Here is a 26,521-nt window from a genome sequence, read left to right on the forward strand (position 1 = left end):
CGCCTGGGGAGAGGGCGGTGGGGCGCAGGGAGCGTGCGCGCGGCCCGCCCCGGGCGCGGGCGGAGGGGAGAAGGAGGGGCGTGCGCGCGGCGGATAACCGGCAGAAGCCGGGAGCAGCGCAGGAGGGAAGAGCGTCAGCTGCGAGCCCGGGCGAGCCGGTATGGGGCCCGCGGGCTCGGGCAGGGGGCAGCGGGCGGGCGGGACTTGGCGCCGACCGGGCCCCGGGGCCCTGGCCGGACCGGATGGCCGAGGGCCTGCGCGAACGTGGTCTCTGGAAACTTTGTGCCGGCGTCCCCCACCTGCTCTCGGGCGGTTCTCGCATCCTTTGGGCGGCGGGGAGAGGAGAGGCCCGGCGCCCAACGCAGCGCCCCCTCCTCACCGCCCGACCCTGCCTCGCCGGCTCTCGGCGCGCATTCCCCGCCCCCCGCCCCGCCACCCCGGCTGCTTCCCCACTGCGGCGACGCCTGGGCCGGGGTCCCAGCCCTCTGGTTCCTTCGCGAGCATCCTTTCTGTTCCCCTCCCCCTCCCTGACCCCTCTGCTCTGCGGTCCAGCCATGGCCTCTCTGCCTCCTCACCCCGTCGCCACCATTCGCCCGCTCCGAGCCACGGGAGCGTCGGCGGCTTTTTGCGTCTTCCAAAGGTTTCTGGTGCGTTGGTAGAAGCAACTTGACTTTCAGCAATGCCAAGTATTCAACTTGAGTATTTCTCTACGGTGGTGGATTGGTGAGCACAGTGCTAACATGTCTTTTTATTTCTCCTAAGTACCCTTGCTCCACAGCGAAGTTGAGTCGTTGTTTGTGTGCGAGAGGAGTTGCATGCTGTATGTAGTTGCCTTAAGTGGATTGTATAACGATATTTTATTTAGGTGGATGTTTCCAGTGGTGCCAGCCAGTGTTATGGTAACTGGGCATCCCAGAGGCAAGGGAAGGAGGAGTGACTTAAAAATGCAGTTCTACTGTGTAGGGATTTTTTTTTTTTTAAGTGCCTTGTGCTTTTCATCCAGCAAGACCTCAGGGCGTTTAGCACGTGTTAACTAGCTGTTCAATGTAGTTTTAAGAGAGAGGTAAGTAGAAAGCATTACCTCCCATTTTACGGATTTGAAAACGGAGGCAAAACGACAAGTCCTGATTCTTTACTCACCTGAAAGGAATATGGACCAGAGTTCCTGGAATTCCTAGTCCATGAGGCCACTCAGAAATGTCATGGAATGTTGGAACGTACTCCCTGAGACTGTACAGATAAGTTACAAGTCACGGGATGGGGCTGCCAGCAGCTCCACGCTTGGGACTCAGCTCTGTCACAAAGTTAAGTGATACTGAACAAGTCACAGCTGCTCTCTGCGTGTTTCCTAGTTTTTAAAATGAGGGGAACAAAGGTGCTGTATTCTTTGCAAAGTTGTGTATCTGGAAGCTCCACTTCCTTGAGCTGCATTTGGTGACTGTTAACTTGTTGTGGACTCTTAAAGGCCCCCATTCTCAGGTTCCCTTTAGAAATGCAGGGAAGGAGGAGCCCCCAGAATGAATAACTGCCTCATCTTCACCAGAGGCACCTGAGAATTCACATCAGGGACAGGCTGAGGCAGGGACCCCGACGTGGGTGGGAGCAGAGGGTTGCCTGGTGGAGGAAGGAAGGAGCCCTGCACAGGCGGCTTGACACATGGGCCCTACTCCTGCCTCCAGCTCTGACTCATCTTCTGACGCTTGGGGGAGGAGAGGTAGATGCTTGATATTTTTGGCTTTCCCCCATAAAATGGGAGACAGTTTACTTCATTCGAAGGCTTTTTAACGTTAGTGTCCAACGTATCTATGCTGTGTTCTTAGCTGAAATCTCTCACATTGGTTGAATGCAGGTATGATTTGTGTAATATTCTTTAATATAATGGTATAAATCTATATTCTTACCATAAAAAAATTGGCCAGGTGTGTAAGTACAGGAAATCCTTTAAAACTTTAGCATTTTAAAATGTTGCTCCTTAGGGAAGGAACTGTGTTTGGTAGGTTCTTTAGCAATTGGGATTTTATTTTAAGGCGAGGTGGATTACAAATACTTTTTCCCAATACCAAGAATTAATCATTCTCTGTTTGGAAAAATATTAAAACTTCACAGATAAGATTAAAACCTTCTTTTGAGCATCTGTCCCAAAAGTAACTGCTGCGTGTATCTTTATTGGTCTGTGTGTATTCTTTTAGACTTTTCTAAGCATTTTCATAAATGTCTGTTTGCACAAAGTGATTTTTTTTCCTGGTTTGCATAGTCTGAAAACCTCTAGCTTATTTTTTTCCTGAGTGACTTTTTAAATTGAAATAGATTATTATAAAATTAACCAATCCTGTTTATAGAGACTGGGTTTCTGTCTAGAACAGGTAGCATGTGTTTTAAATACAGCTGGTCGTAAAGTTGTATTAACCCTGATAGCATGGTAGTATTTCTCCAGGCAATGCAGAAATAACCCCTTCTTAACTTCAAAACAGTTAAATCATTAAGAACCTTGGTGTTACTCTTGGTTGCAAATGAAAACATCCCCCATTAAAAACAAAAATCTACTGTATTCGTCTTTTCTTTGTTTGTGAGGAGGCATAAAAGGGAGTGGAAAGCAGGGAGAGTTGCTAAAGCAACAGCACCTAAGTATAAACTTACAGAGCGAATATTTAAGATGGTAGCTTTAGTTATTTATGAAAGCCTGACTGGGGTGAAGACAGAAAGGGAAATGTTAATGTGGGCACAGTTCAAATCAGTAATTTCAGAAGAGAGGTGGGTTAAAACAAAATTCACATCAAGAGTGTATGGGTTTCTGGTGGTCCAGTGGTTAGGACTCTGCGCTGCCGAGGGCTCGGGTTCGGTTTGATCCCTTGTTGGGAAACTAAGATCCCACAAGCCGTGCAGCCCAGCCAAAAAAAAAGTGTTTATAGATAGACATTTATTGAGACTTTTGCCATGCGAAAGGTTCAGTGCTGACTAGTGGGGTAGAAGGCAAATAAGGTCCTTGCCTCATGAAGCTGACAGGCCAGTAATGATATTCAGAGAGGAAGTGTTCTTTCCCCAGATAGGCCAGAATTGTAAGGGTTCTGAATTACTGGAAACCAACATTGTATTTATTTAACTTTTTTATTGTGAATTATAACACACAGAAAAGGGTATAAAACATAAATGGATAACTTAATTATTTTAAAGAAAACAGCTGTAACCATCTTGCAGGTTAAGAAGTACCCTCTTTCCACTCTTTCCCAATGACCACCTCTCTCCTTACCCCAGAGGTAACCCAGCCAGTAAATAGCTTCATTTTTGTGAAAGTCATTTCCTTTCTTTTCTACAGGCTTTATCACCTAAATACTAACCCTAAACAGTATAGTTTCATTTTGCCTGTTTTTCACTTTTATGCAAATGGAATTAATGTAGGTATTCTTGTAAATCCATTTTGGGGGGGGGTCAACATCATATATCTGTATATGTATGTAAGTGTGGGTATTTATACATATATGTATATACACACATATATAATTTTTTGGTTCAAATTCTTACAGCATTTATGGTTTTTAAGATTTATCCATGTTGTTACCTGTAACTGTAATTAGTTCATATTTGTATGCATATACCACAGGTTATCTATTTGTCTTCCGCTGTTGATGGACATCTGGGTTGTTTCTGGCCCAGGGCAGTTATGAATACTGCTGGTCATAGATGTGCATATCCTCAGCTTTACTAGCTGATGCCTATTTTCCAAAGCGGTTGTACCAATTCCTCCAGTGGTGTCAGCCTTGAACTTATAATCCACTGTACTTGCTGTTTAACCACAACATGTCTGGCTATTCCTTCTTTTTTTTTTTTTTTTTTGGTGGTACGCGGGCCTGTCACTGCTGTGGCCTCTCCGGTTGTGGAGCACAGGCTCCGGACACGCAGGCTCAGCGGCCATGGCTCACGGGCCCAGCCGCTCTGCGGCATGTGGGATCCTCCCGGACCGGGGCACGAACCCGTGTCCCCTGCGTCGGCAGGCAGACTCTCAACCACTGCGCCACCAGGGAAGCCCTGTCTGGCTATTTCTTGAATGAATGAATAAATTTCACCTAGGTGGCTTGACCTCTGGCCCTTCATGTGCCACTGTATTTTTATACACTTAAGTTTGTATGGTTTGGACTACATACCACTGAAAGCCAGAGATGGTTTTCCACTCTATGTGGCTGACAGGTACCCAATAGAATCCTTCCACTGATTTTGTTTTTTTAAACAGATGTGTAGTTATAGAGAAATTTAAATATGCAAAATGAAGTATTAAAAATTAAAATGTCTAGTACCTGGAAGTTTTAAAGATTTTGGAAGAATTTTACCTCTTGGGCCACCAGATGCCTTGATGTGGTGATTTGCATTGTGCTGGAGAATACTTGCCTTGCGCCCAGCTCTGAATGTGCAGGCCAGCAGTGCTGGCTTTAGTGTGTGATGTGTGCAGGAACCCAGGCCAGTACTTGTGAAAATACCCTCTAAGGACCGGTACTCACATGGTTGTGTACACATGCAGATCCCTTAGAGGCACCAGCACAGGAATTCCTTGGCAATTCCAAAGGAACCACAGCTTCTTTGCTACAGGAATAAATGCTTCTTTTACAATCTTTGAAGTGTCCTTTTCTCCAAGTCTTCCTTTATACTCGACAGTAGAGGTAGTACCGGGTTTGATAGAGAGTTCCTGCTTTCTGAGTAGACAGTTGCCAGGGTAACTTTAATTGCCTGTGTTTGGTGTTGCTAGCTGGATTTAAAGCTGGGGTGTGTGTGAGAGAGAGAGAGGGAGGGAGGGAAAGAGAAAGAGGAAGGGAGAGAGGATAGGGAGGGATGGGAAGGTCAGGTCAGGACAGTTACTAAATTATTAAGTTCAGGTGTTTGTTGAGCATCTACTGTGCCTGGTGTTATCTGCTAACAGTCTCTTTCTATCCTAAGGGCAGAAATACAATTCTGTACGTTTAGAAAACACTTTTCAACTGTCATCATGAAATTATCTCTGAATAATAAGATAAATTAGCATCTGAAAAAAAACCCCACCCTTAAGTAGATCTTTTTCTTAGTTGGAGGGCTGATAGAAGAACAGTAGTCTAAAGAACGTGAGATTTGTAATTCCTTTAAATTTCTTCTGTAAGGCATCTTGGAAAATGGCTAAATTGCTCTATTTTCAGTCTTTACAAATCATGAATACTTTTTTACTCATATACTAAAGGTTTTTTTTTCAGATTCTCTAAAATAACCATAATTTTAAAAACTACATATGTATAAATTAGAAGTTTTTAAGAAAACATACCCATAGTAGGAGGATGAAAAGTAGTGTCAGAACGTCTTAATCTGAGTGATGGGGGGAGAAATTTTGTTTCGTGGTATCCTTTTCCAAAGGCTGTAATTTACAGAGGAGCTTTGTTTTCCACCTGTTGCAGGGAAGAGCGGGGAGCCCTGGTGCCAAGGTTACGGCCGTGTCCTGTTACGTGCAGCCCATGGCCCTCCCCGCTCACCTCAGCACTTCCCATTCTTGCTTTTACCCTGACAGAGAGTAACCTCCTATCCAGTTTGGTCAGCTTTCCCCTGCCATCTGGAGGTCTCAGTGGACAAAAAGGCCCTTCTGAAATTTATATGCAACTGCTTGGTGCCTTGTCCCAGAACAGTTTCAGCATCAGTGGAGCATGGCAGGCCTTTTTGACTCCTTAGGTCTTTGAGTTTGCAGAGCCACAGGAGAAGACTCTTGAACAAGAGGGTGTTGCTTCTGTTAACTGGTAAACAGTGATGTGGCAGATAGAGCCACAGAGCCTTCTGACCAGCAGCCCAGTGATTCTCATGCAGGATTCTCATGCAGGGTCCTTAGAACCGCTTGGAAAAATATTCCTTTGCCATATACTATGATGGCTTTATAACATAATTTCAACTAGTGGTTGGCAAATGTTTTTCTGTGAAGGGTCAGGTAGTAAATATTTTAGGCTTGTGGGCCATACAGTTTTTTTGTTTTTTAACTTATTTTATTTTTGGCTGCATTGGGTCTTCATTGCTGCACGCGGGCTTTTCTCTGGTTGCAGTGAGCGGGAGCTACTCTTCGTTGTGGTGTGCGGGCTTATTGTGGTGGCTTCCCGTTAGGAGCACGGGCTCTAGGCGTGGGGGCTTCAGCAGTTGTGGCACGCGGGCTCTAGAGCCCAGGCTCAGTAGTTGTGGCTCATGGGCTTAGTTGCTTCACGGCATGTGGGATCTTCCCAGACCAGGGCTCGAACCCGTGTCTCCTGCATCGGCAGGTGGATTCTTAACCACTGCGCCACCAGGGAAGTCCACAGTTTCTGTTGCAACTATTTAACTTGCCTTTTTAAGCTTGCCTTTGTAGCATGAAAATGCCACAGTTAATGTGTAACAAATGAGCACGGCTGTGCTCCAGTAAAACTTCATTTATGAACACTGAAATTTTAATCTCATACAATTTTTATGTGCCATGAAACAGTGTTCTTCTTTTGAATTCTCTTTTAACCATTTAAAAATGTATAAACCATTCTTCTCTCATGGGCTGTACGGAAACAGGTGGCCAAGCAGACATGGCCCGCCTGCCATAGTTTGTCGGCCCCTGATTTGACCAAGAGTAGAATGAGGTTCAGAGACCATTGCATTCTCGTTTAGCATATGACTAGTAATTAGTAGTATAATCTACAAAGAACTATGTGTATTATCTCTTTGTATAAGACTATTTCTTTAGGAGACAGTTAAAGCCAAGGGAATAACTTCAGGATGCTATGTTCTTTGACTCCTATTTAGCTAAAAACTTGATTCCTTCCTTTGCTCCAGGGAGGCTCAGATACACCCAGTTGCCCTCAGAATTCGGGAGGCCTGCTGTCCCTCAGCAAGGATAGGGGTATGCAGCATCCAGCTAATGCAAGAGACTTACCTGGTTATCTTATTCTGCTCAGAAACTCTCATAGATGATTATAGATGCCTTTGGTTTATAAAGAAAAATGGGAAGTTAATTCATCAGTAGTTTACAAATGAGGTTAATTTGGTGTAAAAGCACCAAAAATGTGGAAGCGGCCAGAGGTATGATATAGAAGCCCTGCAGGGAGAAGGCTGAGGCTCACTGCTTGAATTTTAAAAATGTTGATATATCTAGTGAGACATCAAATGGTTAGATGCTCAAGGAGTGCTCAACTGTTCACCATTGAGGTCTTAGTCCTGTGAACTTTATTCTAATTTATAAATTCGTTTTTGTCTCCCTTAAAGTAATAATGAACTTCTAAGGACTGAGATCTTCTTTATGAAAGGTCCTGAGATTTCATGATTCTGCTTTTCAGAGGGCAGTAGTGACTTTCGCAATTTTGAGGCAAACTTATACGTGCCATGGGTTTAATTGCTGACGTGATTTTTTTTAAGTACTCTGGGTCTAGATGTTCTGACCTATACAAATCAAAGTTCACCACTTAGCCAGGAGTCTGTGATTCATGTTTAATTTTTACCACTTACTCTTTGAAGATTTAAAAGTATGATTTGTATAGGCTGTGGCACAAATTGGCTTCCAGTTGTCACCAAACAAGCTTAAATGTGATTGTGGAATTTTGCAAGCATTTTCTGGGTTCAGGATGATCAGACTTTTCACACCCAAAGACCATCTCATACCACTTAGCAGTTTAGGATTTTTTAGATGAATATCCAGATTATAGATAAAGTACAGACTAAATTTATGTTCCTTAATTTCTGTCTCTTCAGTTTTTATTTTCTTCCCCAGTGAAGTGTACATTTTGGTAGTCCTTAGATCAGTTGATCTGTTGTGGTCAGATTGTATGACTAATCAACAAATGGACAACTCATGGAGAAGGGGTTCTGGTCCCAGTGGGGTTACTCATTTTCTGTGTAGAGTCTGGAAAAGCCTCTTAACCTCCATTTACCTCTGATTCCTCATCTGGGAACCATGACAGCAGAATGACGCTGATCTGTGAGAGGCTGAGCGTGCTCGTGTGGCTTAAACAAAACAGGCGCTCGAGTTGGCTTCAGCAAGTCCAGTGGGACAGACCGAGGCAGATTAATGTGAGCTGTGTCTCTCACCCTTTAATGTGTAAACAGATCACCTGGGATCTTGTTAAGCGGTGGCGTCTGATTCTGGAGGTCTGGGATGGGGCCTGAGATTATGCATTTCATTCAAGCTCCAGGTTGATGCTGCTGGGCCTTGGACCACACTTTGTGAGTAGTGAGGGGCTATAGAAAAAGGCTGGTGTTCTTCATTTGGAATCTCAAAAATAAGGAGGCTCTTGCAAGGCAAGAATGGCAGCATGTTTTAAATGGATTGGAGAAAAAGCATGATACTGTAATCTATGAGACACTTCCCCAAGAAACAAACAACCCAGGTTTTCAGCACCACTGACTGTTTTACTTTGTCTTAACCCTGTGCCTTCTCTGCATTACTGCAGCACCTGCTGTTTGCACCACTCATTTGATTCGCTTATTGTTAGTCTATCTCTAATTGTTATTCATCTGTTTTATTCATTTTTAAAAATATTTATTTATTTTTGCCTGCATTGGGTCTTCGTTGCTGTGCGCGGGCTTTCTCTAGTTGCGGCGAGCGGGGTCTACTCTTTGTTGTGGTTCACGGGCTTCTCATTGCGGTGGCTTCTCTTTGTTGAAGAGCGCAGGCTCTAGGCATGCGGGCTTCAGTAGTTGTGGCATGCAGGCTCAGTAGTTGTGGCTCGTGGGCTCTAGAGCACAGGCTCAGCAGTTATGGCGCGTGGGCTTAGTTGCTCCACGGCATGTGGGATCTTCCAGGACCAGGGCTTGAACCCGTGTCCCCTGCATTGGCAGGCGGGTTCTTAACCACTGTACCACCAGGGAAGTCCTCATCTGTTTTATATGTGTATCTTGTGTCGTCTCTTGAAGATGATAAAATCCTAGCACAGGGTGATGTCTTCTGTTACTTTATATCCCTGTTCTAGTGACTGTTGCTGCATAGCACACCATTTCAAAACTCAGTGGTATAAAAATCATTTTTGTTCTTGACCTACAGGAATCTGTGTTTGCTCACAGATTCCTGTAGGTCAAGAATTTGAACCTCCTGTAGTGGGGACAACTTGTCTTTGCTCCACAGTGTCTGGGGGTGACTTAATGGCTGGGAGCTAGAATCACTGAAGTGTCTTGACTCACATATTTAGTAGTTGATCCTGGCTGTCAGCTGGGATCTCCGCTGGGCTGCTGGCTGTAACACCCACATATGACCTCTCCACATGGTGACTCTGCCCAGCTTCTTTGGGCTGCCTCACAGCATGGCAGCTGGGTTCCAAGAGCAAGTCTCAAGAGACTAGGGAGAGGTGTTTGCCATGTTTATGATCTAGCCTCTGAAGCGTCATTTCTACTGTTCTCTTTTGGTTGAGTTGGTCACGTTGTAAGAAGGTCATGGGGGGTGCAGGGTATTGTTATGGCCATTTTTCGCCAATACATTCTGCCACAGTCCCCAACAGCACTTAGAATAGTGTTGAACACGTGGCATGAACTCAGTAAGTACTGTTGTGTGAATGAGTGACAAGTAACTTAAACACCAAGGTGGATGAGGACCAGACTAAAAAACTCAATTCCAAATGTAAACAGATTGCCCCCTGATACCCAAATAAATGCATATGTTCACCTTTTATAGATATTTATAGTCTCTTTTCTCTACTTATTCTGTTTCCAACATGAGAATCGATGAATTTATCGTATGGAACTAAACTTCTAAAGAACGTGCATCTCTGTCACTATTAGCATGCTTTTTTTCCTTGCTCTCATCAAGTGGACTGCCTGTGTCCTCCTTTGGACTGTGGTATATTCTCCATCCAGCAGCTGGCTAGTGTCTTAAAATGATCAGCCTTTGTTAGGCTCAGTTCATGGGCTAGTGGTCCACATGAGGATATCAAGGTGTCAGCCAGGTCACGACTACACAGGCAGTTGCTCTACAGCTACACACTGGGGGAATATCGGTGGCCAAACTAAAATGGTGATTCTCAGATTCTTTAGTTCTATGTGTATTATGTGTATTTATCCTCTTCCCAGCCATCTTATCAGTTAAATTATATGGTGGGAAAAGCAAAAACAACCCCTTCTCCAAATGTAAGATGTTGAGGTGTTTCAGCAAATTATTAAAGCTTTCCAGATTAACTGAGAACAATTTGTGAATATCTTTTATTTCATTTTATTTTAACATGAATATAACTCAGTATTTGAATTTCATTCTTTTTTAAATATAAATTTACTTATTTTTGGCTGCATTGGGTCTTCGTTGCTGCGTGCAGGCTTTCTCTAGTTGCGGGGAGAGGGGGCTACTCTTCATTGTGGTGTGCAGGCTTCTCATTGCGGTGGCTTCTCTTGTTGTGGAGCAAGGGTTCTAGGCATGTGGACTTCAGTTGTTGTGGCACGTGGGCTCAGTAGTTGTGGCTTGCGGGCTCTAGAGCGCAGGCTCAGTAGTTGTGGTGCATGGGCTTAGTTGCTCCGCGGCATGTGGGATCTTCTTGGACCAGGGCTCGAACTCGTGTCCCCTGCATTGGCAGGCAGATTCTTAACCACTGCACCACAAGGGACGTCCCTATTCTTTTTTTTTTTTTTTTTGCGGTACGTGGGCCTCTCACTGTTGTGGACTCTCCTGTTGCGGAGCACAGGCTCCGGACGCGCAGGCTCAGCGGCCATGGCTCACGGGCCCAGCCGCTCCGCGGCATGTGGGATCTTCCTGGACCGGGGCACGAACCCGTATCTCCTGCATTGGCAGGCGGACTCTCAACCACTGCACCACCAGGGAAGCCTGGGACGTCCCTATTCTTAATGTTTTGTCAGAAAGTTTTTTCCCTTGAATTTTGCCACACTGTGATTTTTATTTTTAAGAGTATTTTAACTTCTTTCCCCAGTGGAACACATTTCTGATTTAATAACGAAATGTAATGAGAAAAGTAGTATTTATTTACAACAATGTAGGCTAAAATGCCTCTTTTATTTTTTAATTATTTTTTATTATTATTTTTAAAATGAATTTATTTTTGGCTGCGTTGGGTCTTTGTTGCTGTGCGTGGGCTTTCTCTAGTTGTGGCGAGTGGGGGCTACTCTCCGTTGTGGTGCGCGGGCGTCTCATTGTGGTGTCTTGTTGTGGAGCATGGGCTCTAGGTGTGTGGGCTTCAGTAGTTGTGGCACGCGGGCTCAGTAGTTGTGGCGTGCAGGCTCATAGTTGTGGACCAGGGCTGAACCCGTGTCCCCTGCATTGGCAGGCAGATTCTTAACCACTGCACCACCAGGGAAGCCCACCTCTCTTTTAAAAAGGGTGACTTTAAGAGTTTTTTTTTTTTAAGAGTTTTTTTTTTTGAAAGAACTAGATAAACATTTACTTCAATGGAAAAAGAAAATGTGATTACGTAGGCTTTTCATGTATTAAAAAAAAATAAGAACAATGTAGGCCTCCAGTATATACTGGAAACCTCTGAAATCCCTAAAGCTAAAAATATCTTAGATCATTTTACATGGTCATCTCTAGCACCACTGTGGCCATTTTTCTGCTTATTCAACATGAGGAGAAAAAGCAGTAGATAGAATTTCAGTTCTTTAACTCCTGATTCTAGTGATTTTTGTCATTAAAAAAAAAAAAAAAAGTAGCTTCTGTGGCAGTGGGACGGATGCTCTGAATAGGCTGTGACACCAGGTAGCAATTCTGCATCTGCTGCCGGTATAGACGCTGGTGCCACATTCCAGGAGCTCTCCAGTGCAGGGAGCAGGCTGTTGTTAATAGCTTAATGCATTATTGAGATTACAGGCCCACTGGGTAGACACTAATTCTGCATTTTACTTATTAGCATTTAGCACTTTGATGTTCGTTATTCAAAGAGACCAGCATCGTCCCTGACATTTCTTATAACTTGTTAAACAACAACAACAAAAACACCTCTCTGGGGTTGGTTTAGGACACCTCCTCTTTTTTGTCTTTCACCTCACCCCACCCCCATTCCCCTGGCCAGGAAAGCATTTTTCCCTCCAAGAAGTAAATGCAGCTGCCAGAGCAGCTTGGGAGGGCTGAGTTGAACACCATGGACAGCGACATGGACACTCCTTGGTGTTCTCTCTGGTCATCCTTGTCCCAGAGACCAGTGTGCTGCAATGGGAGTGGTGCTGTCACTCAGAAGGCATCTTGCAATCATTGATCCCTCAAACATGGTCAGTCTTTTACTCTCCTAATAGATATCCTTCTCCGTTTTCCTGTACACATTTATTAAGTTGATTTTGACACACCTGTGATGTAATATGCATGTTTTCTTTTTTTCATTATGATCAGAATCTGCTAATCTTAGAAATGAAGCAAACTAGGGCTTCCTGTTGTGCCTGCTCTGGGGCTGCTCCTTGCTGAGGTCCCCCTGCTATCAGGAGAGCGTTCTGGGTCCTGAAAGGTGTACCTGTCTGTGGCAGTATTTCCCTCTTCTGGGCAATAGGAGAAACTGGGGCAGCCCATTTGGGGTCATTCTTCTCTGTGTGTAGCATTTGAACATGTCCTGCTTAGGCAGATCTAAGGCCCCTCGTGCACTGAAGGTGCTGGTGGGGCGGGAGTCCTGTAGGGCAGGTAGTGAGGCCACAGCCACCCCCGCACAGGCACAGAGAAGCTGTGTGTGGGCTTGAGCAAGGGATCCAGACACCTTGGATCTTCTCTTGGCCCTGTGACTTGTCTTCTCCAAGTTGAAATCATCTCCCCCTTTCTGAACCTTGTATTTTTCGATCTGTAAAAGGGGTCGGGAGTGTTGGTCAGAGGAGCATCTGTGCCCTCTGAGTGCTCTCTGGCAGAAGTTGTTTTTCTAAACCTTGGACTCAGCTTTGGCATTTTAAACAGGTTTTTGGCACGAGACTGACTAGCAGCAGCAGGGAGGGAGCATCATGTCTGTCTCACTTGGATTCTGCCCTGAGGACTCACAATCTGCGTTCTTTTCCCTGCAGCACCAAGTACCCTATCACTGCCTGACGAATGGGAGTTAACTGAGTAAGCTAGGCTTTCAGCCCACCCATCACTTACCCATGGCCCTTGATGAAGACCTTTCTGCTGAAAAGGCCAGTGAGCCTGGGACACATGCCTCAGGAGGGCAAGTGGTTTTCCCAAAAGTATAATTATTTGGGAGACCACGAGACTGAGTCCCTCTTAATTAGACAGTAACTAGATAACCTGGTTGGAAATTTGATTAGCATCTTCCACATTGAGGATGGAGTTATCACCAGCAGTTCAAAAGCCTAACTTTGTGTGTTTATTACCACGGTGACTTTGCTTTTTAAACTCTTAGGATTCTGCCAGGGAAAGACTTGGAAGTGGCATGAGAATGTGCTCTGCTGCAGGACAGGCTGTTCTTTTAAAGTTCTGCCTGTTTCCATGCATATCTGACCCTCACATCCGCATGCATTTCCTTATGCGACTACTTCCTTGTTCGTCTTCATGATGCAGTTTCACGTCTGTGTACCTCTGTATCATTGGTCAGCAGGTGTGCTCCCCAAACGAGGGGGGTGGTAAGCTTGGGCAAGGCAGCTCCCTTCAGGCACGGGCGGTTTCTGGGGAGAGACTTGTGATCCGTCGGCACCTGCATTCTGAGTGCCTCAGTCTTGAAGGGGAATCTGGGTGGCACACCACAGCATCCACCTCTGCAGCGGTTCTCAAAGTGTGTCCTCTGACCAGCAGCATCAGCATCACGTGGGAAATAAGTGGCAGCTCTAGAGCCCATCTCCAGAACTACTAAACCAGAAACTCTGGGGGCGGGGCTTAGCAATCTGTTTTAACAAGCCCTCCAGGTGATTCTGATGCAGGCCAAGTGTGAGAACCACTGCAGTATAAAGCTGGAATTATTTTAATTTTTTAAAATTGAGGTATAATTGATATAGAACATTGTGTCAGTTTCAGGTGCACAACATAATGATTCAATATTTGTGTATATTGCAAAATGATCATCATGGTAAGTCTAGTTAACGTCTGTCACCATACATAGTTAACAGAATTTTTTTCCTGTGATGAGAACTTTTAAGATTAAGTTGCTCTCTTAGCAACTTTCAAATATGTAGTACAGTATTAACTATAGTCACCATGCTGTACATCACATTCCCATGACTTATTTTATAACTGGAAGTTTGTATCTTTTAACCTTGTTCACCCATTTAGTCCCCACCTCTGACAGCCAACAATCTGTTCTTTATATCTATGAGCTTTTTTTTTTTTAAAGATTCCATGTATAACTGATGCTATACAGTATTTGTCTTTCTCTGACTTACTTCACTTAGCATAGTGCCCTCAAGATCTGTGTTGTTTTAAGTGGCAAGATTTCCTTCTTTTTTATGGCTGATTAATATTCCATGGTGTGTATATATACCAAATTTTCTTTATCCGTTCATCCATCCATGGACACTTAGGTTGTTTCCGTGTCTTGGCAGTGAACATGGGGATGCATATATCTTCTCGAGTTAGTGTTTTTGTTGGATAAATACCCAGAAATGGAATTGCTAGATCATATGGTAATTCTATTTTTAACTTTTCAAGGACTCTCCATACTGTTTTCTGTAGTGGCTGCACCAATTTACATTCCCATAAACAGTGCACAAGGGTTCCTTTTTCTCCACATCCTTGCTAACACTTTTTATTTCTTGTCTTTTCAATAATAGCCATTATAACAGGTGTGAGTGAAGTGATATCTCATTGTGGTTTTGATTTGCATTTCCCTGATGATTAGTGATGTTGAATACCTTTTCATGTACCTGTTGACCATCTGCATTTCCTCTTTGGGAAAATGTCTATTCAGATCCTCTGCCCATTTTTAAATCAGATTGTTTGGGGTTTCTTTTTTGCTATTGAATTATACACAGTTTATGTATTTTGGATGTTAACCCCTATTGTTCATATCATTTGCAAATATTTTCTCCCATTCCATAGGTTGTCTTTTCATTTGTTTAGTTTCCTAAACAAAAGCAAAGGCTTTTTAGTTTGATTTAGTCCTACATTTTTATTTTTGCTTTTGTTGCCGAATCCAAAAAATCACCACCAAGACCAGTGTGAAGGAGCTTATCACCTCCTATGTTTTATTCTAGGAGTTTTATGGTTTCAGGTCTTAACATTCAACTCTTTAATACACTTTGAGGTTTTTTTTGTATGGTATAAGATAGTGGTCCAGTTTCATTCTTTTGTGGTGTTCAGTTTTCCCAACACCATTTATTGAAGAAGCTGTCCTTTCCCCATTGTATATTCTTGATTCCTTTGTTGTAAATTAATTGACCATATATACATGGGTTTATTTCTGGGCTCTATTCCGTTTCATTGATCTATGTGTCTTTTTTTATGCTGATGTCATACTGTTTTGATTACTATAGCTTTGTAATATAGTTTGAAATCAGGGTGTGTGATGCCCCCCAGCTTTGTTCTTTTTTCTCAAGATTGCTTTGGCTATTCAGGGACTTTTTGTTTCCATACAAATTTTATGATTGTTTATTTCTGTGAAAATGCCATTTGATAGGCATTTGATAATTTTGATAGAAATTTTATAGGGATTGCACAGAATCTGTAGATTGCTTTGGGTATTATGGACACTGTAACAATACTAATCCAGTTCATGAGCACCAAATATATCTTTCTATTTATTTGTGTGTTCTTCAGTTTCTTTTATAAATGTCTTACAGTTTTCAGTATACAGGTCTTTCACTTCCTTGGTCAAATTTATTCCTTAAATATTTTATTTTTCCTGATGCAGTTTTTTTTTTGTTTTTTGTTTTTTTTTTGTGGTACTCGGACCTCTCACTGTTGTGGCCACTCCCGTTGCGGAGCACAGGCTCCGGGCGTGCAGGCTCAACGGCCATGGCTCATGGGCCTAGCTGCTCCGCGGCATGTGGGATCTTCGGAGACCGGGGCACGAACCCGTGTCCCCTGCATCGGCAGGTGGACTCTCAACCACTGTGCCACCAGGGAAGCCCCCGATGCAGTTTTAAATGGAATTGTTTTCTTAATTTCTCTTTCTGATAGTTCACTATTAGTCTATAGAAATGCAACGATTTCTGTATATTGATTTTGTATACTACTTTACTGAACTCATTGATTAGTTCTAACTTTTTTTGTGTGTGTCCAGTCTTTAGGGTTTTCTATATATAATATGTCATCTGCAAATAGTGACAGTTTTACTTCTTCCTTTCTGATCTGAATGCTTTTTATTTCTTTTTCTTGCCTAGTTGCTCTGGCTAGGACTTCTAATACCATGTTGAATAAAACTGGCAGGAAGGGGCATCCCAGTCTCTTTCCTGATCTTAGAGGAAAAGCTTTCAGCTTTTCATCACTGAATATGTTGTTAGCTGTGGACTTGTCATATATGGCCTTTATTATGTTGAGGTATGTTCTCTCTATACCTGCTTTGTTAAGAGTTTTTATCATAAAGGGATGTTGTATTTTGTCAGATGCTTTTTCTGTACCTATTGAGATGATCGTGTGATTTTTATCCTTTTCTTAGTGTGGTGTACCACACTGATTAATTTGCAGATGTTGTACCATCCTTGCATCCATGGGATAAATTCCACCAGATCATGGTGTATGATCCTTTTAGTATATTGTTGAATTTAGTTTGCTGCTACTTTGTTGAGGATTTTTCCATTATGTTTATCAGAGATATTGGCCTGTAATTTTTTTTTCTTGTGGTGCCCTTGTCTGGTTTTGGTAGTAATGTAATGCTGGCCTTGTAGGATGAGTTTGGAAGTGTTTGCTCCTCTTCTGTGTTTTGGAAGAGTTTAAGGATTGGTATGTATTTTCTTTTTTTAAAAAATTTATTTGGCTGTGCTGGGTCTTAGTTGCAGCACATGGGATCTTCGTTGTGTAGGCTCTTAGCTGAGGAATACGGGATCTAGTTCTAGACCAGGGATTGAACCCAGGCCCCCTGCCTTGGGAGCACAGAGTCTTAACCACTGGACCACCAGGGAAGTCCCTAGTATGTATTATTTAAATGTTTGGTTGAATTCACCAGAAAAGCTGACTGTGTCCTGTACTTTTGTTTGTTGAGGGGTTTTTGATTATGGAGTCAATGTTCTTCCTAGTTATTGGTCTTCAGATTTTCGTCATGATTCAGCCTTGGTGTATAATTGTTAACAGTAGTCTCTTATGATCCTTCGTATTTCTGTAGTATCAGTTGTAAAAATTTCTTCCTTCACTTCTGATTTTGAGTCCTCTTGTCTTTTTTTTTTTTGAGTCTAGCTAAAGGTTTGCCAATTTTATCTTTTCAAAGAGTTTCGCTTAGTTTCATTGATCTTTTCTATAGTGTTGTCTTTTTAGTCTCTATTTTCCTTCTGATCTTTGTTATTTCCTTCCTTTTACTGACTTGGGTTTTTGTTTGTTCTTTTTCTAGTTCCTTGAAGTGTAAAGTTATGTTCTTTTTTTAAAAAAAAGAATTTATTTTTGGCTGCGTTGGGTCTTCATTGCTGTGTGTGGGCTTTCTCTAGTTGCGGTGAGCGGGGGCTACTCTTCGTTGTGTGTGGGTTTCTCATTGTGGTGGTTTCTCGTTGCAGAGCACGGGCTCTAGGCGCACGGGCTTCAGTAGTTGTGGAGTGTGGGCTCAGTAGTTGTGGCTCGAGGGCTGTAGAGTGCAGGCTCAGTAGTGGTGGCACACAGGCTTAGTTGCTCCACGGCATGTGGGATCTTCTCAGACAAGGGGTCGAACCCGTATCCCCTGCATTGGCAGGCAGATTCTTAACCACTGTGCTACCAGGGAAGTCCCTAAAGTTAGGTTCTTTATTTGAGATCTTCCTTGTTTCTTGATGTGTAGGCATTTATCATTATGAACTGCCCTCTTAGAAGTGCTTTTCTTGTATCCCATAAGTTTTGGTATGCTGTATTTCCAATTTCATTTGTCTCAGGTATTTTTTTGATTTCTCTTTTGATTTCTTTTCTGACCCATTGGTTGTTCAGTAACATGTTGTTTAATCTCCACTTATTTGTGAATTTTCCAGTTTTCTTCTTGTATTGATTTCTAGCTTCAGACTGTTGTGGTTCGAAAAGATGCTTGATGTGATTTCAATCTTCTTAAGTTTATTAAGGCTTGTTTTGTGGCCTAATATATGTCCTAGAGATTGTTCCATGTGCACTTGAGAAGAATGTGTATTCTCTTGCTTTTGGATGAAGTGTTCTGTATATATACGTTAAGTCTACCCGGTCTAATGTGTAGTTTAAAGCTGATGTGTCCTTACTGATACTCTGTCTGGATGGTCTATGCATTGATGAAAATGGGGTATTAAAGTCCCATATTATTGTACTGTTGTCTGTTTCTCCCTTGAGGTCTGTTAGTATTGCTTTAATTAATTTACTTTTTTAAAATTTTGGCTGTGTGGTGCAGCATGCAGGATCTTAGCATGTGGGAACCTAGTTCCCTGACCAGGGATCAAACCCATGCCCCCTGCACTGGGAGCACAGAGTCTTAACCACTGGACCTCCAGGGAAGTCCCAATATTGCTTTATATATTTAGATGCTTCTATGTCGGATGCATAAATATTTACAACTGTTATATCCTCTTGTTGGATTGACCCCACTTATCATCATGTAATGCCCTTGTCTCTTTATTTTAAAGTCTATTTTGTCTAATTATAGCTACCCCAGCTTTCTTTTGGTTTTCATTTGCATGGAATATCTTTTTCCATCCTTTCATTTTCAGTCTGTGTGTGTCCTTACATCTGAAGTGAGTGTGTGTATCCTTACATCTGAGGTAGGCAGCATGTCTCTTTTTTTTTTAATCCATTCAGGCCCTTTCTGTCTTTTGATTGCAGAATTTAGTCCATTTACATTTAAAGTAATTATTGACTGCCATTTGGTTGTTTTCTGGATGTTTTGTAATTCCTCTGTCCCTTTCTTCTCTTGCTCTGCTACTTTGTGGTTTGATGATTTTCTTTGTGGTATGCTTAGATTCTTCTCTTCTTAGATCTTTTGTGAATCTGCTATAGGTTTTTGCTTTGTGATTACCATGAGGCTTACACATAACAACTTATAACAGTCTACGTTTAAACTCATTCTAAAGCACAACATTTTTACTCCTCCATCCCCCACATTTTTGTTTTTTATGTCACATTTTACACCATTTTATCTTGTATATCCCTTAATTATTATATTTTTACTACTATATCTTTTAATCTCCATACTAGCTGTATGAGTAATTAATCCATACCACCTTTACGTTATATTTTTCTAAAGTGTACTATAGTTACCTCTATCAGTGAGACTTATGCTTCCATATGTTTTCCTGTTACTAATTAGTGGCCTTTATTTTCAGCTTTAAAAAGTTGCGTTCATTCTTGTAAGGCCAGTTTAACTTTTGCTTGTCTGGAAAACTCTAAATTCTGAATGACAACTTTGCTGGTATTTTTGTCTGGAAGTTTTTTCTTTCAACACCTTGAATATATCATGCCACTCCCTTCTGACCTGCAAAGTTTCTGCTGAAAAACTTGCTGATAGTCTTATGGGGGTTCTCTTGTACATAACTAGTTGTATTCTTCTGGCTTTTAAAATTCTCTTGTGTTTTTACTTTGAACAGTTTAATTATAATGTGTCTTGGTGTGGGTATCTTTGGGGTTTGGTTTATTTGGAACTCTCTGGGCTTCCTGGATCTGGATGTCTGTTTCCTTCCTTAGGTCAGGGACGTTTTTATCCCTTTTCTCTCTCTCTTTCTTCTCTTTCAGACCCCTATAATGTAAATGTTGGTTTGCTTGATGTTATCCCATAAGTCTCTTAAGCAATCTTCACTTTTTTCATTCTTTTCTTTTTACTGCTCCAGTGGTTTGAGTTTTACTGCCCTGTGTTCAGGTTCACTGATCCTTTTTATGCTGTCATCTACTCTGCTGTTGAACCCCTCTAGTGTATTTTTCAGCTCTGTGACTTTTTTCATACTTCCTTATATTTTCTGTCTCTTTGTTGAAGTTCTGTGTTCATCCATTCTTTTCTCGAGTTAAGTGAGCATCTTTATGACCATGATTTTGAACTCTTTTTAACAGGTCAGTCGCTTATCTCCATTTCATTAACGACTTTTTCTGAGGTTTTATCTTGTTCTTTCATTTGGAGCATATTCCTCTACTTTTTCATCTTAATTTTAGACTCTCCCTGTTGGTTTCTGTGCATTAGATAAAAGAGCCACCTCTCCCAGTCTTGGAGGAGTGACCTTGTGTAGGAGATGGATCTTACCATTCAGCCCTGCCTTAATCTTGGTTGTCTCTCAAACCTTTGTGATTGTCCAGACTATTTTATTTTTAGTGGCTTCCAGTAGTTGCAGGTGGGTCCAGACCTGTCAGTATTCTATAGGGAAGGGTCTCAGTCACCAGCTTTTAAAGTATGTAAATATACAGTCTTGTGGGATGACTAGCAGTAAGTCCCACTGTCTGCCAGAGCCAGGTGATCTCGAGGTGTCCCTTGGGCAGCAGTGACAAAAATCAGGATACCAGATGAGTATACAAGTTCCTTTCTGGAAGATACCAGAGACTTGGAGTGAGGCAGAGGGTGAACACACAGATGGCATCCACTGGCTTCTGTCCCCAGAGTGTGCCAAAGCAGAAGCTGGCCCCTTAGGCTGAAGCTCCAGGAAAAGCAAATAGGCCTCTTTCACAGAAAGACTGAGGGTGTGTCTCAGTTGGCTGGCTGTGTTGTGCCCCAGGGTTGGTAGCCAGCCAAGAACTGTGTTTGCCCCCAGAGCTGGGTGATCAAGAGGTGTCCCCTGGGTGGCAGCCACAAAAGCCAGGGCACCAGACACACATAGAAGCTACTCTCTGAGAAACACTGGTGCTCTGGAACACAGCAGAGGGACAGCACAAAGACAGTGCCTGCCCTGTGAGGTCTCTGGAGAGGATTACAGTAGACCCTTATATGTGTGTTTAATTAGAAGCCTGCCTCTTAGGTTGCAAGCTGTAACTATTTTTTAAAAACTATTTAAAAACGTTAAATATGCACGTCATAGGGCTCAGCCCTCCCACTCCTATAGGTATTTAAGAGAAAGGAAGGCATATATGCACACTCACACATGAGTGTTTACATCAACTTTACTTGTACTAGTCTAAAACTAGAAACAACCCATTTCCATCAGTAGGTGAAGAGATAAACCATGTTGTATCTGCACAATGGAATACTAGTCAGCAATAAAAAGGAATGACCTGTTGATAGACACAGCTTCGTGGATGAATGTGAAAATAATTATGCTGAGTGAAAAGCCAGACCAAACAGAAAAACCCTACATTGTATGATTCCATTGTATAAAAGTCTAGAAAATGTAAACTGTAGTGACAGCAGATCAGTGGTTGCTTGGGAATGGGGCTAGAGGGTGAGGGAGGGATGAATTATAAAGGAGCATGAGGAAATTCTGGGGGTGACGGATATGTTCATCATTTTGAGGTCATGGTGTCTTGAGTGTATACATGTGTTAAACCTCATCAAGTTGTACATCAAATTGTATGTCAGCTGTGTCTCAACAGAGCTGTAAAAAAATGAAAATTTAAGTGCAGTGGTTACGTGGGAAAGGCAGAGGGACATACGGGGGAGGAACACTTCTTTTTTCAATTATATATATTCTTTTCCATTATGGTTTATCACAGGATATTGAATATAGCTCCCTGTGCTACACAGTAGGAACTCATTGTTTATCCATCCTGTACATAGTACTTTGCATCTGCTAATCCCCAACTCCCAATCCTTCCCCTCCACCCCTCTTTGGCAACCACAAGTCTTTTCTCTATGTCTGTAAGTCTGTTTTGTAGATATGCTCATTTGTGTTGTATTTTAGATTCCACATATAAGTGATATCATATGGTATTTGTCTTTCTCTTTCTGACTTCGCTTAGAATGAGAATCTCTAGGTCCATCCACGTTGCTGCAAATAGCATTACTTCATTCTTTTTTTATGGCTGAGTAGTATTCCACTGTATATATGTATCGCATCTTTATGCATTCATCTGTCGATAGACATTTAGAGTGTTTCCGTGTCTTGGCTATTGTAAATAGTGCTGCTATGAACATAGGGGTACATGTATCTTTTCAAATTATAGTTTTGTCTGGGTATATGCCCAGGAGTGGGATTGCAGGGTCATATGGCAACTCTATTTCCAGTTTTTTGAGGAACCTCCACACTGTTCTCCACAGTGGCTGCACCAGTTTACATTCCCACCAGCAGTGGAAGAGGGTTCCCTTTTCTCCACACCCTCTCCAGCATTTATTGTTTGTAGACTTTTTGATGATGGCCATTCTGACTGGTGTGAGGTGGTACCTCATTGTAGTTTTGATTTGTATTTCTGTAATGATTAGCGATGTTGTGCATCTTTTCATGTGCTTATGGGCCGTCCGTATTTCTTTGGAGCAGTCTATTTAGGTCTTCTGCCCATTTTTCAGTTGTGTTGTGTTTTTGCTGTTGAGTCGTATAAGCCATTTGTATATACTGGAAATTAGGCCCTTGTCAGTGGCATCATTGGCAAATATTTCCTCCCAGTCTGTAGGTTGTCGTTTTGTTTTGTTTATGGTTTTGTTTGATTTCTGTTGCCTTGGGAGCCTGACCTAAGAGAACAGCGGTACAATTTATGTCAGAGAATGTTTTTGCCTGTGTTCTCTTCTAGGAGTTTTATGGTGTCATGTCTTATATTTAAGTCTTTAAGCCATTTTGAGTTATGTTTTGTGAGGGTGTGTTCTAACTTCATTGATTTGCATGCCACTGGGGAAGGAACACATTTTTAATGATACTGATTGGTGTTCATATCGTTACATAAATGAGTAAATAAGAGGGCCAACCTGGAAGAGAATACAAAATGAAAGCAATTTCAAATTGCTGTCCACCACCAGCACCTCCTGTAGTTGACGTTCAGAGCTGCAGCCACCTCTGCAGCACGGCTCTTCGCAAAGCTGGCTGGCTGCTGCGCCCACTGTAGCATCTAGCACGCTGCAGACAGTCCCACACTGCCAGGTGGACTGTGGGCACAGGGAAGAGAGTCCAGCTTGCTCTGCATCTCTTGCTGGCCCCGTGAGCAGAGCCTTACATTTCAGCATGTTGTAGTCTCTGAATCTCCTCTCAAATTCATCTCGGTTGTGGCCAAAACAGCACTTAATATTTTTCACACCGTGGGTTGTGTGTCATTAACAGAAATCTGAGACTTGGGTTGATATTTCTTACTGGCACATTCTTTACAGGCACATGGAGATATATTTAACATGCTTTCCACTTCCTAGATTTATTCCAGTCAAACCCAATTTCGTAGTAAAAACCCAGGAGGAGGGCTTCCCTGGTGGCGCAGTGGTTGAGAGTCCGCCTGCCGAGGCACGGGATGCGGGTTTGTGCCCCGGTCCGGGAGGATCCCGCGTGCCGTGGATTGGCTGGGCCCGTGAGCCATGGCCGCTGAGCCTGCGCGTCAGGAGCTTGTGCGCCGCAGCAGTGAGAGGCCCGCGTACCGTAAACAAACAAACAAAACCCAGGAGGAATTCTTTTGAACTTCCTGATTGACCATATTCTTGCCTCTTTGTCTTTCTGCAGATCTGAGTTGTATCCACTCTCATCAGCACTCACTCACTTAGGACTTTGCAGACGCAGGACGCCAGAGTAATCAGACTCCTCAAGTGAGTAGTCCCAGCATCACCAGTCTGCGGAACCGGGGATGTTCCTGTCTAACTGAAATCACCGTGGGCATCCCTACGGTACCCTGGGTGGGGATAAGCACACTTCTCAGAGGGCACAGACTATAAAGTGGTATGAAAGACTACATAGAGATTATATAATATTGAATGTCTTTTATAATAACTACTGTACTAATGAAAGAATATCGATGTTCAAATGTTAAATTTTAATTCCAATACATCTTAAGCCAGTGGGATACATCTTGGAGCTTAGAATTGGCTGAGGAAGGTGAAGTAATTTAGCCACACCCGGGGTCAGGTCAGCTAAAATGCTCATTAACTTAGACGAATGAATTTTTGAGACCATGGCCTTCAAATTGCCTAGGATTGTTTCCACGGAAATGACATAGCACAGGTATTCAAATGTCACAAATATGATAGTTAGCTGTTTTTTAAATTATAAAGGGCTAAGGTGACCATATGTCCTGGCTTTTCTGTAACTGACCCAATTCAGTATCTCTTTAGTCTGCAAAGGCCACGCATTGGATGTATTACCTAAAGCGATATCGTTTTTATACTTTGTAAGTATAATCTATGTACGATCTCTATGTCTAGATTTAGGTTTAGGAGAATATGGCCATCATGGATGTGGAGGTAGGCAAGAGAAGTATATGAAAGAACATGGCCACAGAAAGGATCACAAGTTCTGATTTCTTCCTGATTACCAGGGAACACCACTCCCTTCAATAAGAGCAAGACCCTGCAAGGTTGTTGTTCAGGGAGTAGTTGGGCTTCTTTCTGTCTTTAACTTTTCCTAAAATAGGATGACTTTCTATTTAGTGCCTTTAAAAAAAAAAAAAATCACCAGAGTGCTGACTTTTACATTGGTTTTGCATATTGGCATCTTAGACTACTTTTCCTAACTGTTAATCGATGAAAATGATTTGTCTACGTCCTGGAAAGCACACACTATTATAGAAAATAAGCATTTCTAATCCTTTTACCTTCCCATTCCACAAACACTGCAGAAGGCTGTGATGAATCAGTAGCATTTAAAGTACTGATATATACCTGTATTTTGCAGGAAAGTGACTGTAATTTCCAGTTCCTTGGTGGAGGAAAACAAAACACTCTGGTCTTACTTCCAATGATGCAAGTGTGACTGCTGGCGTCTTCATGAGCTCCAGAGGTCACAGCACGCTACCACGGACTCTCATGGCCCCTCGGATGATTTCTGAGGGAGACATAGGAGGCATTGCTCAAATCACTTCCTCGCTCTTCCTGGGCAGAGGCAGTATAGCCTCCAACCGGCACCTCCTCCAGGCTCGTGGCATCACCTGCATTGTTAATGCTACCATCGAGATCCCCAATTTCAACTGGCCCCAGTTTGAATATGTTAAAGTGCCTCTGGCTGACATGCCTCATGCCCCCATTGGACTCTACTTTGACACCGTGGCTGACAAGATCCACAGCGTGAGCAGGAAACACGGGGCCACCTTGGTGCACTGTGCTGCAGGGGTCAGCCGCTCGGCCACGCTCTGCATCGCATACCTGATGAAATACCACAACGTGTGCCTGCTGGAGGCGTACACCTGGGTGAAAGCCCGGAGGCCCGTCATCAGGCCCAACGTGGGCTTCTGGAGGCAGCTGATAGACTACGAGCGCCAGCTCTTTGGGAAGTCGACAGTTAAAATGGTACAGACACCTTATGGCATAGTTCCAGACGTTTACGAGAAGGAGTCCCGACACCTGATGCCTTACTGGGGGATATAAGTCACCAAAGCCTGCATCAGCAGCCCCTTGAGCAGTACCAGCATCTGCTGCACGCATCTGCTCCCCTCTTCACCTTTCTTTCCAAACGGTTGACTTTTGGTTCTCCCTGAAGTGTTTTTTACACTGGGTGTTCATGTCTATCTTAAGAGAGAAAGGAGGGAGGGGAGGAACGTAAGGGGAATGCTTACATGGCTACTGACATTTTTAAAACTAACATTTTGGAATAGTGTTTATGAAAATCTTTAACTGGCTTTTAATCCTTTTTAACAATTTGAACAGTTTAATAAACTGGTTCTGCTCTATTCTCAATCCCATGCCTTTTGGCATCATGGGAGGAGCTCAGTGCAAAAAATCACTTTGGGCCCCGATTAACCCTTTAGATACAAGCTTTGCCCAAGGCTGCCGACCAAACAAATGCTTAGGGAACATTGATACCAGTGTCAGTCTCTACTGGATCAGCCCTCTTTCCTTTCCTCCTATTATTTAGTGACTCTGTAAGTTAAAAAACAAGCCTTTATTATTTAGCTGTTAATTATAATGGAATCTGCAAACACTCTGTTGGAATCAGTGTGCCCCAGGACTATATTAGCATTATTTTTAATAAATATATCTGCTTAACATATTGGAATTTTTACTGATAAGAATTTCAGGGTGTGTGTGTGTGTGTGTGTATGTGTGTGGATGAGGGAAGAAAGATGCTCTCCAACAGCTATTAAAATACGGCTCCTGTGATAATTATGAATACTCCTTAAATCAGACATCCCACTTGAATCATGTCAGCACTGCCCATCCTTGCAGATGGGCAGGTATTAACCTCATTCACAGTGTTGGAACAGTAGAAAACAGCACAGTGTACACTCTAATAAAAGGTACAGTTTTCAGTTGTCTCTTGGGAACTGGAGGGCACCAAAGCAGTGAGTCCTCCATCAAAGGAACTTTTTTTGTTTTTTTATAAACTTTAAAAACGTATTTATTTTTGGCTGCACTGAGTCTTCGTTGCTGCGCGCAGGCTTTCTCTAGTTGTGGCCAGTGGGGGCTGCTCTTTGTTGCGGTGCACAGGCTTCTCATTGCGGTGGCTTCTCTTGTTGCGGAGCACGGGCTCTAGGCATGTGGGCTTCAGTCATTGTGCACATGGGCTCTGGAGTGCAGGCTCAGTAGTTGTGGCACATGGGCTTAGTTGCTCTCCGGCATGTGGGATCTTCCCGGACCAAGGCTTG

The 26,521-nt window shown here is 42.9% G+C and overlaps 1 protein-coding gene across 3 annotated transcripts; it reads left to right on the forward strand.

The window, feature by feature from the left end:
- On the forward strand, positions 1-25,922 carry DUSP14 (dual specificity phosphatase 14). 3 transcript variants are annotated; one of them, XM_004310334.4, is made up of 3 exons: positions 1-158; positions 23,452-23,534; positions 24,616-25,922. In XM_004310334.4, exon 3 carries the CDS (start codon positions 24,708-24,710, stop codon positions 25,302-25,304), a length of 597 nt encoding a protein of 198 aa, XP_004310382.1. In that variant the 5' UTR covers positions 1-158; positions 23,452-23,534; positions 24,616-24,707; the 3' UTR covers positions 25,305-25,922. The 3 variants fall into 3 exon arrangements, with proteins under 3 accessions (XP_004310382.1, XP_073653260.1, XP_019801069.1); XM_019945510.2 differs by lacking the exon at positions 1-158 and adding an exon at positions 705-723; XM_073797159.1 differs by lacking the exon at positions 23,452-23,534 and having other exon boundaries at positions 12-158.
- The last annotated feature ends 599 nt before the right edge of the window (positions 25,923-26,521 follow it).

This window comes from Tursiops truncatus, chromosome 20 (assembly GCF_011762595.2).
Source record: "Tursiops truncatus isolate mTurTru1 chromosome 20, mTurTru1.mat.Y, whole genome shotgun sequence".
NCBI classification, from domain to species: Eukaryota; Metazoa; Chordata; class Mammalia; order Artiodactyla; family Delphinidae; genus Tursiops; species Tursiops truncatus.